The sequence below is a fragment of the Lactuca serriola genome, chromosome 6 (genome assembly GCF_051521515.1).
Source record: "Lactuca serriola cultivar US96UC23 chromosome 6, Lser_US96UC23_V15, whole genome shotgun sequence".
Classification (NCBI taxonomy): domain Eukaryota; kingdom Viridiplantae; phylum Streptophyta; class Magnoliopsida; order Asterales; family Asteraceae; genus Lactuca; species Lactuca serriola.
Window position 1 is genome coordinate 54,941,531 of NC_136413.1, and position 13,464 is coordinate 54,954,994.

Here is a 13,464-nt window from a genome sequence, read left to right on the forward strand (position 1 = left end):
AACCAACAACCCCAAGCCTTCAAGCATGACTCAAAGTCAAATTGGTCAAAAAGTCAACTTTCAACGATTAATAAAAGTTAATGGTCAACAGGTTAACTGCTTGCACGACGTGACAACCTCTTGGTTACATCGTGACCAGATAAGGACAAAATAATTGCGAGTCTTTAATTGTCACGGCGTGACAGACACCTAGTCACATCATGAGAACTAGCTGAAAGGCAACTTGATGCAGTACGCTCTTAATCCATTAAGCCACAAACTCATCTCCTCTAGAAGGCTTCATTACACCTCAAAAACCATAAAAATCGATGCTTTGAGGGCTTGCATGCCCAATGTAAGTATTGAGTTCAAATAAGGTCACTTATGAAGAAATAAGTAGGTCAACGCCTCAAGCAAGAGCTCAAACTTCACTAAACTTTAGATCTAGCTCAACTAACCACCAAGGGACACTAAGGACCCATAAAGTTGCCAACTTTATGGAATCTCAACACTCAAACTCATCTATCCATGGACAATAAAGAATAAAACTCTAGATCTACCAACAACATACCATAAAGCATGAAGCTTAAATATCCACAAAGGTCTATACAAGTTGCTAGCAGACGCTATTGAGGCTTGCAAGCTGAAACTATGCTCCAAAGATGATCCATTCACCTTCACCTTCAGGTCACCAACTGCTCAAGAACTTATAGATGGGCCTAGCATTCGTTTGAAACGAGTAGAAGCTGAAGAAGATACCCTAGGTCATGAGATAAGATCCTTAAATATGGAGAGAACCCTAAAATTTGTGGGCTTGTACTACAACCATCCTCATAACGTGACCATCCTTTTCTCAGATCGAGACAAGCCCTTAAGGATACGCATCTTCATGTTAACTTGTCATGTTGTGACATCCGGTTTTACCCAACAACCATGTATTTGACTCCTTAATGCCTAAACCTGATTCTGGAAACTGGATGTTAAAGTTATTAAAGACGAATTTGACAAAGATGAATCTGCCTCCAATAAAACGCCTAAACTTTTCATGCTAAGAGTTTAGCTTTGAATAACATAATAATGGAATTCCAAGCATTCACCCTACTCATATTCTCTGGTTTAGGTAACCAAAATAAGAGTAATGTTATCTCAATGTAAGAGAGTAATAAAAAAGAGTAGTGAAATGAACGATTGAAAATAAAGTTTAGGGTGATGTAGCTAACTTACAACAAAAGTAATGAACTAAGCGAGTACAGGATTTAATTTATTATTCAGAAATAAGTAATCTGAATAGAAATTTCAAAATTCCAGACAAACAAATACATATTTAGTCGCTTAAATACATACATAGCTCAATAAATACAAAAAAAATTATATGAATAAACCGATAACAATATATGTGAAACAAAATTAAGGAGAATATAAGAAACGTTTAAGAATCCTTTCAATCAATTAAAAAAAGAAGTTAAAGTTGGTACGACGTTGACTGCTCGGCATGATTTCCTGATCTGGCCTTGTTTCCCGGTAAGAACTTGGGTGGCACCAAGCTTAACCATGGCCTGACCGAACCGGGCGTTGAAATCGGAGGAACGCGCAATGGCTGCAACTGTGGACTTGCTGAGGCGGTCTGATGCCAAATCTTGATCAAATTGAAGAACTCCTCTACCCATAATAATTTGACTGTAGAAAGATTTGTCCACAACTGCAGAGCTAAAAGGGTTTTGATCCAAGTTGGCAGTGGGATCCGCTGTCGTGTTCTGAGGGCATTTACTCTTCAACGATGATAACAGCGATAAATCCATGGTTGGGTCTGGTTTCCCAGTGTTCTTGTAATTGTAAAGACGGTCTTTAAACAATGAACAATGAGCGATTCCGATAGTGTGACCACCTGTACATTACACACGTTAAGCAAATTTTTGATGCTTAATATTGATAAGAAGTTGGTGAATTAATTACCAAGGAGATAGATCATGTCGGTGGCTGTGAATCCCTTGAGAGCAAATGCTCGAATGGCACTTGACACCGAAGAAGTAGGAGGTGGGAGGGTTAGAGCATTCTGTGCAAGAGACACAAGTCCATCCCTTCTTCCTGTTTGGACACTGTATCTGGCTCCACCGCTCTGCATTTATAATTACATTATCTTAAGGTTATTTTGGTGCATTTAATATTGGTGAATGGACAAATTAAAGCTTTTGTTTCTTACGAAGGAGACGACGTCTCTTGTAGCCATAACGATTATATCAGCACAAGAAACCACTCCAGGGCAAACATTCTCGACAGCGGCTTTGGCAGCATCAATGACATCATAGCCTCTAACGCTTAAATTCGGGGGTGAGGTTTTCTCTGTGTTGGGTCCGTCTAGTAGGATGGACGCATCGCAACCCTTTTGGTTCATGAAAAGTTAGAATCAAAAAAACCAACACAAAAACCAGCAAGTAGCTGGCCATGGAAGAGTACATGCACCAAAGGAAGCAATAAACAAACAAAGAACAACTAGTAGGGACAAGCAGCACCAAAACCACTACCAATAGATAGACATGGAAGTCTTTAAGGAAGTATACAACTGAATTGTGATATGAAATGAACTCACATTGACAAAGCAATCATGAAACTGCATGCGGATGAGAGCGGGAGCGATTTTTCTGTTAGTGAGATACTTGGTGTAGACTGTCCTTCTTACGATATCTTCAACATCTGAAGTTCGGCATTTGCCATTGTAGAACCCATACTGGAGACCACCATAGCCGAGACTACCATAGCAGTGACCAACGAGGTTGAAGAAGATGACCCCTACTGCTAATAAGACTATTTTACTGTTTGTCATAGACATTTTCGTATTCAAGTTCTTAAATGAATTTGGGTGAAGAACAATAAATGATTCTTGGGTACTTATAAGGATGAGAAACTAAGATTACCGCTTCAATGGCTTTCACGACTTTGTTCGTCTTGTACATTTAGGGGAGATCGTGTGGGCATCATTGTTTGAGATTAAAATTTCCATTTGTTTATTCATACTTCATTCTTGAAATGTTATTAAAAGAGCTTTATTTATTTCAATTATATGTTTAATATATTATTTAGTAGATAGTTCTGCTTGTGTCCTTTATTCTTTTTCTAGGTATTTGGTATTTGTTAACACTGATAGAGTCGCCATTAGGCCATCTCCAATAGATTAAATTAATGGAGAGTTGTATGAATTGACAAGTAAGAAAGAGAATTTACACATTAATTTTAATTCTTAAAAAATTCATAAATTTTCAATTATAATTATATTGTACCTGGCTATTCAACTCCACACTCTCTCTCCTCTATATTATATTCATATTTATTCCATTAAACTCTCATACAACTTTCATAGTGGATGATCTTATATAGCAAGTAGTTCATAAAGATAATTTGACTTAAAAAAGGAATATATTTTTTTATTTGTATGTATTTAGTTACTGAGTTCTTTTTTTGACTATATTTACCCATTCAATTTGTTAAAATGTACACATTTAGTCTTTATGACCGGTTATTTCTGGTTAACCGGGATAAATAACTTAATAGGGTAATATATTTCGCATTTTGTACACATTTAGTTCTTAATATTTTTGTACATATTTAGTCCTTAATATTTTTTTGTTTCGAAATAAGTTATTTTTGTTTTTGTACTCAGTTAGTACGCATTGATGATTTCTTTAGGTTTTCTCACAACATTTTACGTGTAACAATCATTGATTAGGTGTTTAGGGTTGTTGATGCTTATGTTCATTGCAATCTCGAATGTTTGGTTACGTAGGTCTTGTGGTTTGACTTAGATCTTGTATTTTGAACGTCTTAATTTCTTCATAAGATATTATATTTTTAAGATATTTATATCCACGTGTTCGTTTTTTGAGTCTACTACAACTTTCATTAAAATGACTCCCGTTAACATGTAATATATTTTTACTTACGATTTTATAAAAGAAAAACATTCATACACGCATTAATAAAAAACGTATAGGTATAAAAATCATATGTAAAAAATATTACTTTTTAACGAGAATAATTTAAATGAATGTTGTAGTCGAGATTGTGATACACATAAACATCAAAAACCTCAAACACTTTATTAATGAATATCCCAAATAAGATGTCGTGAGAAAAAACTATAGAAATCATTTATAAGTACTGAATGAGTACAAAAACAAAATTGACTTATTTTGCAAAAAATAAAATAAAATAAAGGACTAAATATATACAAAAATATTAAGGACTAAATGTGTACAAAATGAGAAATATATTACCCTGTTAAGTCATTTTTACCGGCTAACCTAGAGTAGCCGATCATAAGTACTAAATGTGTACGGTTTAATAAGTTGAAGGGGTAAATGTGGACGAAAAAAACTCAGTGATCAAATGTGTACAAATCGAAAAATATATTACCTTTTTAAGTCATTATCCCTAGTTCATAATGTGGGTTTACATATAAATAATTTATTATTTTAAAACCGCAAACACAGCAAACTACTTACACTACTCCTAAACTATTCATTCCGTCTTAAGCGAGACTTGAACCTTAACATTTAGTTGAGGGACATCCTTCCACAAACATCTGATACCATTAGGATACAAACGTTTGACAAAAAAGATTTGTTATTTATTATAGTAAATTACACGAATGGTCCATGTGATTTGGGTAATTTCACGTTTGGTTTGTAACTTAATTTTTAATCGAGCCATCCCTATGACATGTTTTGGTTGTATGTTTGTACTACAAGAAAACGAGGCATTAGCGGTGACAAAAATCACTGCTAAAACTATAATTTGCCGTCGGTAAAAGTAATAGCGGTCACACGTCGCCGCTAAAAAGTCGTCGATATTGTTCTGTCGCTATTGTTTAAAATGTCACCACTAAATATATTTGTCGTTGCAAATAGCTTTGTCACCGGTAATACTAATAGTGTCACCGGTAATAATATTATTATTATTTTTAAATGAACAGTTGTCCGATGTAGAAAAAACGATACTTGACGACATTAAATGTTGAAAAAAAAAATACATAACAACATCCAGTTAGGTACCAAAATGTTATAATTTTATATAAATACCAAAATAAACAACAAAAGTATTATAAAGTTATGTCACAACAAGTCTAACGTACAAACACAAACTAATCCGACAAACCATTATCTCCGCTCTCGTCATGTCCTCATTGATCATCACCTTGTGGCTTCCCGATTGAAAAAATGCATACAGTTTCTCCTAATACGTCAGGCTGTTGAGCATTGCACGGAGATTTTCCAACTACATAATAAATAACAGCATATATAAACTTATAAGTTAAACTATCAACATAAACAAAAACTACCAAAGTAATTGTTATTTCTTGCATGTAAATACAAGAAATACCAAAAGTGCATTGTTATTTCTTGCACTTAGGACATAAACACAATTATCAAATCAACATGCATTTATTGATGCCAAAGTACATTGGCATTTTTAGACTAGGGACAAAAAACCAAAGTACATTGCTATTTCTTGCACTTGGAACATAAACACAATTACAAGCACAATTACCAAATCAACAAGGTGTTACTGATCACTATATAGCTATATGAGACTTTGAAATTAATTAGTCTTTACTTTCTACATATGTTGTGCTAAAGAACCTTAAATATAAGAAATACCAAAGTACATTGTTATTTCTTGCACTTAAGACAAAATCACAAGTACAAACAAAATTACCAAATCAAACATGAATTTTACTTGTGATAATTGTGACTATAGTGGTGGCTGCAATGGTTGTGCAATCGGCGGGATAGCACAAGGTTTTCGTCTAATACATTTGGTATGGTCATCCCGAGAACCAAATACTTTCTCGAAACATGCTCTTTCTTTAGCGGGTGTTAAATCTCTTTCACAATTTAACCCCTGCGTTTGTTCTAAGAGCTCTTGCACTAACTAATTCCGTATTTTCCAAAAATGAGTAACAATTAACTATAAATAAACATTTAATTATATGATAAAATTATAAGTAAATACTTACATATTGTTGTTTGGCTATATAACTAAGAAATACACCATTCTTATCGGTATGAGCAACATGGAACGTTTCAACTCTCTTCAGATTCTATTAAACATTAAAAATTAGATTATATTTTAAATAAATAATCACATATATCGTATGTTACTTTTTCATAGAAAGTACTGCAATACGAGTTCGAGCCCCCATGGTTCACGAACGTTTGTAGTTCACAGACTTTTTTGTTTCTTGCCGAAGCAGTTATATGTTCATCTGTTTGGAAGTACTCAATTGCTTTCCTCCAAAATCATCAGGATTCATATCATCTAGGGGTGGATAATGCTCTCGGGATATCCTCATACCTTCCGACTTCCAAAAAATATTTTTTGCGACGTCTTTACGATCTTTAAAACCTTTTAATAAAGCCGCCTATAAACTCTTTAACAGCCTAGCACTCTCTGGATCCAGAGAACCCCGATCAAAATCAAACTTTATCTACAAAAAAAAATTAGCTAAATAAAAATAAGTCATAATTAAACATATAAAATATTCTTACAAAAGTAATTTACACTTATATGTTGCTTTATTGTATCCTTTATTGTGGGGTTTCTTTTTCCAAGTTCTTCAATCAACAATAGGAATTATTTGCCACATTATTTTTCCAAAATCACGTGCAAACATGTCTTTTAATTCTACTATGAGATCAAACTCCATATCCCTATCAAAGTCCAAGTCAATTGGTTTGCCCTTTTTATTTAAGAGCATTTTTTTGATAAGGCCACAAAGTTTCCAACTTGTATGGATGATCCAAAATATAAAATATTCATGGATTTGTTAAAATTGAAAGGATTATTTTTCTCTTATTATTTCATTTTTATATTTCCTTTATTTACTTTAGTATTCAAATAATTATAAAAAAACATAAAATCCCACCCAACCCAATACACCAGTAAGCCTCCCTTTCATATCTTTCTCTCCCCCCCCCCCCCCCCCTCTCCCTGTCTCCTTCTAATTGTATTATTCATCCCAGCTTCTTCACCCTGTGCATTTAAAATCAAAGACCTTCACATATACATAAGTAACTGAAAACTTACACATATACACACACTTCACTCCAGGTCCCACCCCTCCTATCTCTAGTGTACTCAAGAGAACACACACTCACGAACATTTGGTGTTTGAAGTCACCATCCACTACTGTCTACCGCCACCATCACCGCCTTTAACCACCTCCATCAGTACCCAGTTCTCCTCTGCAACCTCTATCTATGCCATAAGCTTTTCAAGATCTCCTCCGTCATCATGTATACTACCACCATATTTGTTTTCGGCACCATATCCCATTAATAACCCATGTCTCATCAGAGATCTTCGGTCACTACAACTAAAAAACCCAAATATATCATCACTACATGTCATACAAACAGACACAAGAAAAGCCCCAAAGAGAAGAAATGCATGAGAATATGCATTTTAGTCAAAAGGGTAAAATGAGAAATTTTATGCTTTTAAGGCCAAGTTTGTGACTTATTAGATTAAGACTCATACTAAGTCAGTGAAAAGTGACTTAACAGAGTTGTCGAGTATATCCTCACCTTCGCGTGGATATTAGATCATAGAAAACGGGTATAGAACGAATGAGTTATGAAGGTTTGAAGATAGGACAACAATTGTCCCCAAATCCATAATGGAATCAATAATGTGCTTTGCTGGTATCTAGTTATTAAAACACAAGAAATAGATCCGTGTGGCGCGGTGGTGTAAATATATTGCCTTTGACCGTGGAGTCAAACGGTCACCACGGCATGGTAAATACCCCACCACGATGTAATTTTGACATTAGAACATGGGTTTTAAACCTATTAAGAGCTTATATCAATCCATTTGAATGGAGGATCGATTGGGAGCTTAATGGTGGTGATTTTGAGGTCCAAGTTATGCCAAGAGAAGCTAGAGATCGTGGATTGTCAGGATTTTCATCCTCTCCATATTAAGGTATGATTTCTCCATTTTTGGTTAAATGTGTAGTTTAGTTAGACTGCTTCGTTTGATCAGCCTATAGGTTTAGTATGATGTTATTGAGAGTGCTTAGAAGCTTTAACCAAACGTAGGAAGTGATTTCCATGGTGGAATCAATGCAATGCGAGTTTGGGTTTGAATATATAACTAATGAATTTATGATTGATGCATTAGAGATTAGATTATAATGAATTAGGTAGTATGAGATGTTTAATTCAGTCTTGTGTAATAAAATATATTTTTCCGAGACATATCTACCATGTTGATAGATTTCATCTGCAAAAATGTCTATTATGTATGAAAAAGATTATATTTTTTTTTACAAAGAACTAACATTTCATAAATGACATCTACAAAAATACAGCTATGTCAAAGAAAGTATTTTTTTTCACATATGATATCTTGGAAAATGTGAGATACATTTTCAAAAATACAATTTAATGAGTCTTATGTCGATTTGACAATTTATTTTTTAATGTAGCATGAAAACAATCATTTAGTGAACAAATCAATGTCAAAGCATTAGGGATGTCAAAAAGTCCCGTGGGACCCCGATCCCGTGGGGGCCCCGTCCCGTATGGGGGGATTTGTTGAAAAAAATCGGGGATGGGGGTGGGGGCGGGGGCAAGGTTAACCCCCGTTTTCATTTCGGGGGCGGGGGCGGGGGTTGGTAGTCCCGTCCCGAAACCTCTGTGGGGGCCCCGTTAATAAATTATATAAATTGACATATATTAATTATATAAATAAAATAAACAATAAAATGATTTTTACATACAAAAATTCAACAAAAAACATGTTTTTAGGTTGTTTGTAACATGTAAAATTATGTTATAAATATCTATTTGTTACCCAAAAATAGTTTCTTTTAGCCCAAACAAGAACTTATTTTAGCCCAAATAAGTTAGCCCAAAATCAATCGGGGGCGGGGGTCAGAAGGGGAATTCGGGGGCGGGGGAACGGGAAAATTTTGGGGGCGAGGGTAAGGGATGCAACCCCCGCCCCGTTTTCCCCCGTTGACATCCCTACAAAGCATATGCATGTAATGTTAGAGAATCAATACACCATTTAAACGGAAGGATAGTGTTATTTCAATCGATAACATTTGGATATTATGTTGATGCTAGGTGTAACAACGTAAATTTTCAAAACAATTTTTCATTTTTAAAACATTCATTCGTTCGCAAAATAATGTCAAAACACATTGTATCAAATGTTATCATCACAAAACATCTCCCAAGAATCTCAACATAAACTCTAATGCGTGTGTGTGTACGAATCATGTCGGCGCCTTCCCGCGCTCATCACTAGTACCTGAAACACATAACACAGCAACTGTAAGCATAAATGCTTAGTGAGTACCCCAAAATACCGCATACAACACATACGCCACTCGAGGCTATAATACGACCCTCCAATCGATGTGTCTCAACGGGACCCTCCAGTCCCGTAGCTCGTTGGACCCTCTGGTCCGGTCATAGCTCGTTGGACCCTCCGGTCCGGTCTATATCATCATACAACATACAAATATCACATAGCACATAATCTCATACATAACACATAAGACCCTCTGGTCATCGCATAATACCACTCTAGGTAACGTATAGTGAGAAGACTCACCTCGATGTCTCGGTAAATATCTGACTCGGAAGAAATGTGATCTAGCCTCCGCCTAATCACATAAAGTAATACTCTCATAAATACAACTGAACTCATCCCTAAAAGTCAACAAGGTCAACGGTCAAACTTTGACCCGACTCGTCGAGTGCACTAGGGCGACTCGGCGAGTCTACACGTGTCCACTAACTCTCTTAGTCTCTCTCTTGGCACGTCGAGTCCTCCCCTTACTCAACGAGTTACACCTGGCATGAATCGCGGGACCACTCCGACTCAACTCGCCGAGTCTCAAGAACAACTCGGCGAGTTCCAACGTGAACTCAAACCCCTGACTCTCCCTGACTCACCGAGTCATTCCCCCAACTCGGCAAGTCCACTCACTAAGTGATTAACGGGCAACCTTCATACTACTCGCCGAATCTATTCTTCGGACTCGGCGAGTTCATGCCATGCACAAACTCTATACAACTCCTGAGGTCAGATCTGTTCCATACAATCATAGATCTGGCCTCCCCAAGCATGATAATCACGTAAAGTTCGGACCTTGGCACTCATATAACATCTAAATGGTCCAAAATGGTGATTTAGCCCCAAAAATGACATCCCTAGCTCATGGCTCCCAAAAAGACTCATAAAGCTCCAAGGGTTAAGGCCTTTGGACCTCATTGGGTCCAGATCCAGGATACAAACTCGAGATGGGACCAAATGCTTCACTTAATCAACCTCTAAAAGGGTTAGAAAACCCTAACACTAAGAATCAACACCAAAAACTGAAGAAGCTCCGAGAATAATACCACAATACAATCTCTATGAGCTCAATAACCACCAAAATCGCACCTCCTTCAGCCTCCTCTTGCTTTGGTCACTTCCTTCTTGCAAAAATACCCACAAATGATCAAGAATGGCCTCTCCTTCCTCACAAACGTTCTAGATCTCTTAGGGTTTCTCTCTGGGGGTTGGTGGCCGCAAATGACGGCCCTAAGGGCCTTTAAATAGGTCTCAAACCCTGGAAATTAGGGTTTCATTAAACAGCGTGGACTCGCCGAGTCCACTCATGAACTCGCCGAGTCCAGCTGTATACGAATCCGCGACCATACTCGGCGAGTTTAGACGCCAACTCGCCGAGTCTCCCCACAAAACCCAAAAATAAAAGAACAAAATATAATACCTGGGAATCCGGATGTTACAATTCTCCCCCACTAGAATCAGACTTCGCCCTCGAAGTCTCACTCTACAAACAACTCCGGATGCTGCTCCCGTATCTCATGCTCCGGTTCCCAAGTCAACTCTGCCCCTTTCTGATGCTGCAACTGGACCTACACCAGAGGCACTTCCTTGTTCCTCAAAACCTTGATCTTCCGATCCCTGATCGCCACCGGTCTCTCAACATAATTCAGGCTCGCATCCACCTGAATATCTTCTAATGGCACCACTGGCCACTCGTCGGCTATACACTTTCGCAACTACAACACGTGGAAAGTGTCATGAATCTGACCCAACTCTGCTGGCAACTCCAAACGATAGGCTACCCTGCCTACCCTAGCGATCACCCTGAAAGGACCAATATATCGAGGCCCCAACTTGCCCCTCTTCCTAAATCGGATCACTCTTTTCCAAGGAGAGACCTTCAGGAGCACGAAGTCGCCGACCTGAAACTCGAGCTCGGACTGACGTCTGTTCGCATAACTCTTCTGACGACTCTGAGCGGTCAACAACCTCTGTCTGACCGGTTGGATCTGATCTGTCGTCTGAAGCACAATCTCAGTGCTGCCCATCACACACTGCCCTACTTCTCCCCAGCAAATAGGGGTTCGGCACCTCCTCCCATACAACAGTTCAAAGGGCAGCATGCCAATGCTCGAATGATGGCTGTTGTTATAAGAAAACTCCGCCAAGGGCAAATACGTGTCCCAACTCCCGCCGAAATCCAACACACATGCTCGAAGCATGTCCTCGAGCGTCTGAATCGTCCGCTCACTCTGCCCGTCAGTCTATGGGTGGTATGCAGTACTAAAATGTAGTTTCGTACCCAATTCCTTATGAAACATATTCCAGAACCTGGAAGTGAAACGTACATCGCGATCTGAAACAATTGAGATCGGCACTATATGTCGCAATACCACCTCTCTCACGTATAATTTTGCCAACCTCTCCGCGGAAGAGCTCTCACTGATGGCCAGGAAGTGAGCACTCTTCGTCAACCTATCCACAATCACCCAAATTGCATCGACACCCCTCGCGGTCCTCAACAATTTGGTGATGAAATCCATGGTAATCTGTTCCCATTTCCACTCGGGAATCTCTAATGGCTGCAACTTACCATGTGGATGTTGGTGCTCGGCCTTCACCCTGTGACAGGTCAAGCATCTCTCTACAAACCATGTGACATCCCTCTTCATACAGGGCCACCAATAATCCTTTTTCAGGTCCAAATACATCTTAGTGGCCCCGATATGGATCGAGAATTTCGATCGATGAGCCTCTTCCATCAAAATGGTACACGTTCCGCCCACGGACGGTACCCATATCCAATCCTGAAATGTCATAAGCCCCCGGCTATCGGTAACTAATTCCGATACTAGCCCGACAACTCGCTCTCTCTTTTGGCTTTCGGGCTTCACAGCCTCAGCCTGGGCCCCACGAATAGCATCCAACACCGAGGTCATCACTGTCAATCTCAAACAGACATCTCGTATTGAGGCGCCTTCCGCCCTACGGCTCAAAGCATCGGCTACAACATTAGCCTTTCCCGGGTGGTACAGGATCTCACAATCATAATCTTTGACCACGTCCAACCACCTCCTCTGGCGCATATTCAGGTTGGGCTGATCGATCAAATACTTCAAGCTTTTGTGATCCGTATATATCGTACACCGAACTCCATATAGATAATATCGCCAAATCTTGAGGGCGAACACTACCGCTCCCAACTCCAAATCATGAGTGGGATATCTAGACTCATGAGGCTTAAGCTGCCTCGATGCATATGCTATCACATGCCCCCTCTGCATAAGCACCGCTCCCAATCCGGATATCGATGTATCACAATATACCACAAAATCTTCCATCCCTTCCGGAAGGGCTAACACTGGGCTTCGCATAATTTCTTGCGAAGTGTCTCGAACGAGGTCTGCTGCTCCGGACCCCAAGAAAACGCAACACCCTTCCGGGTCAACTTGGTGAGTGGCACGGCGATCTTGGAGAAATCCTTAATAAATCTCCGATAATAGCCGGCCAAACCCAGAAAACTCATGATATCGGTGGGTGATCTCGGCACCTCCCACCTCATGACCGCCTCAATCTTGGCCGGATCGACCAATATCCCATTCTGGTTGACGAGGTGCCCCAGAAACTTAACCTCTCATAGCCAGAACTCACACTTGGAGAACTTGGCATAAAGCCTCTCCGATCTCAGAACTCCGAGGATCTCCCTCAAATGCTCCTCATGCTGCTCTCTGGATCTCGAATACACCAATATGTCGTCGATGAACACGATCATTGAGCGATCCAACATCGGTTTGCACACCATGTTCATGAGATCAATGAACACCGCCGGTGTGTTGGTGAGTCCGAAAGGCATCACCACGAACTCGTAATGCCCATAATGAGTTCGAAATGCTGTCTTCTGGACGTCCTCCTCTCGCACCCTCACCTGATGATAACCAGACCTCAAATCGATCTTGGAGAACCAAGATGCTCCCTGCAACTGATCGAACAAATCATCGATCCTCGGCAATGGGTAACGGTTCTTGACCATTAGCTTATTCAACTCACGATAATCAATGCACATCCGGAGCGAACCATCCTTCTTCTTGACAAAAAGAATAGGCGCCCCCCATGGCGAACTGCTCGGCCTGATAAACCCC

General features: G+C 39.1%; 1 protein-coding gene across 1 annotated transcript; it reads right to left on the reverse strand.

The window, feature by feature from the left end:
* Positions 1 to 1,234: 1,234 nt before the first annotated feature.
* Positions 1,235 to 2,844, reverse strand: LOC145059329 (peroxidase 60-like). The gene is made up of 4 exons (XM_079007182.1): positions 2,567 to 2,844; positions 2,180 to 2,359; positions 1,933 to 2,095; positions 1,235 to 1,864 (listed from the first exon to the last, which is right to left on the reverse strand). The coding sequence occupies exons 1-4, from the start codon at positions 2,804 to 2,806 to the stop codon at positions 1,425 to 1,427; spliced, it is 1,023 nt and encodes a 340-aa protein (XP_078863308.1). The 5' UTR covers positions 2,807 to 2,844; the 3' UTR covers positions 1,235 to 1,424.
* Between the last annotated feature and the right edge of the window lie 10,620 nt (positions 2,845 to 13,464).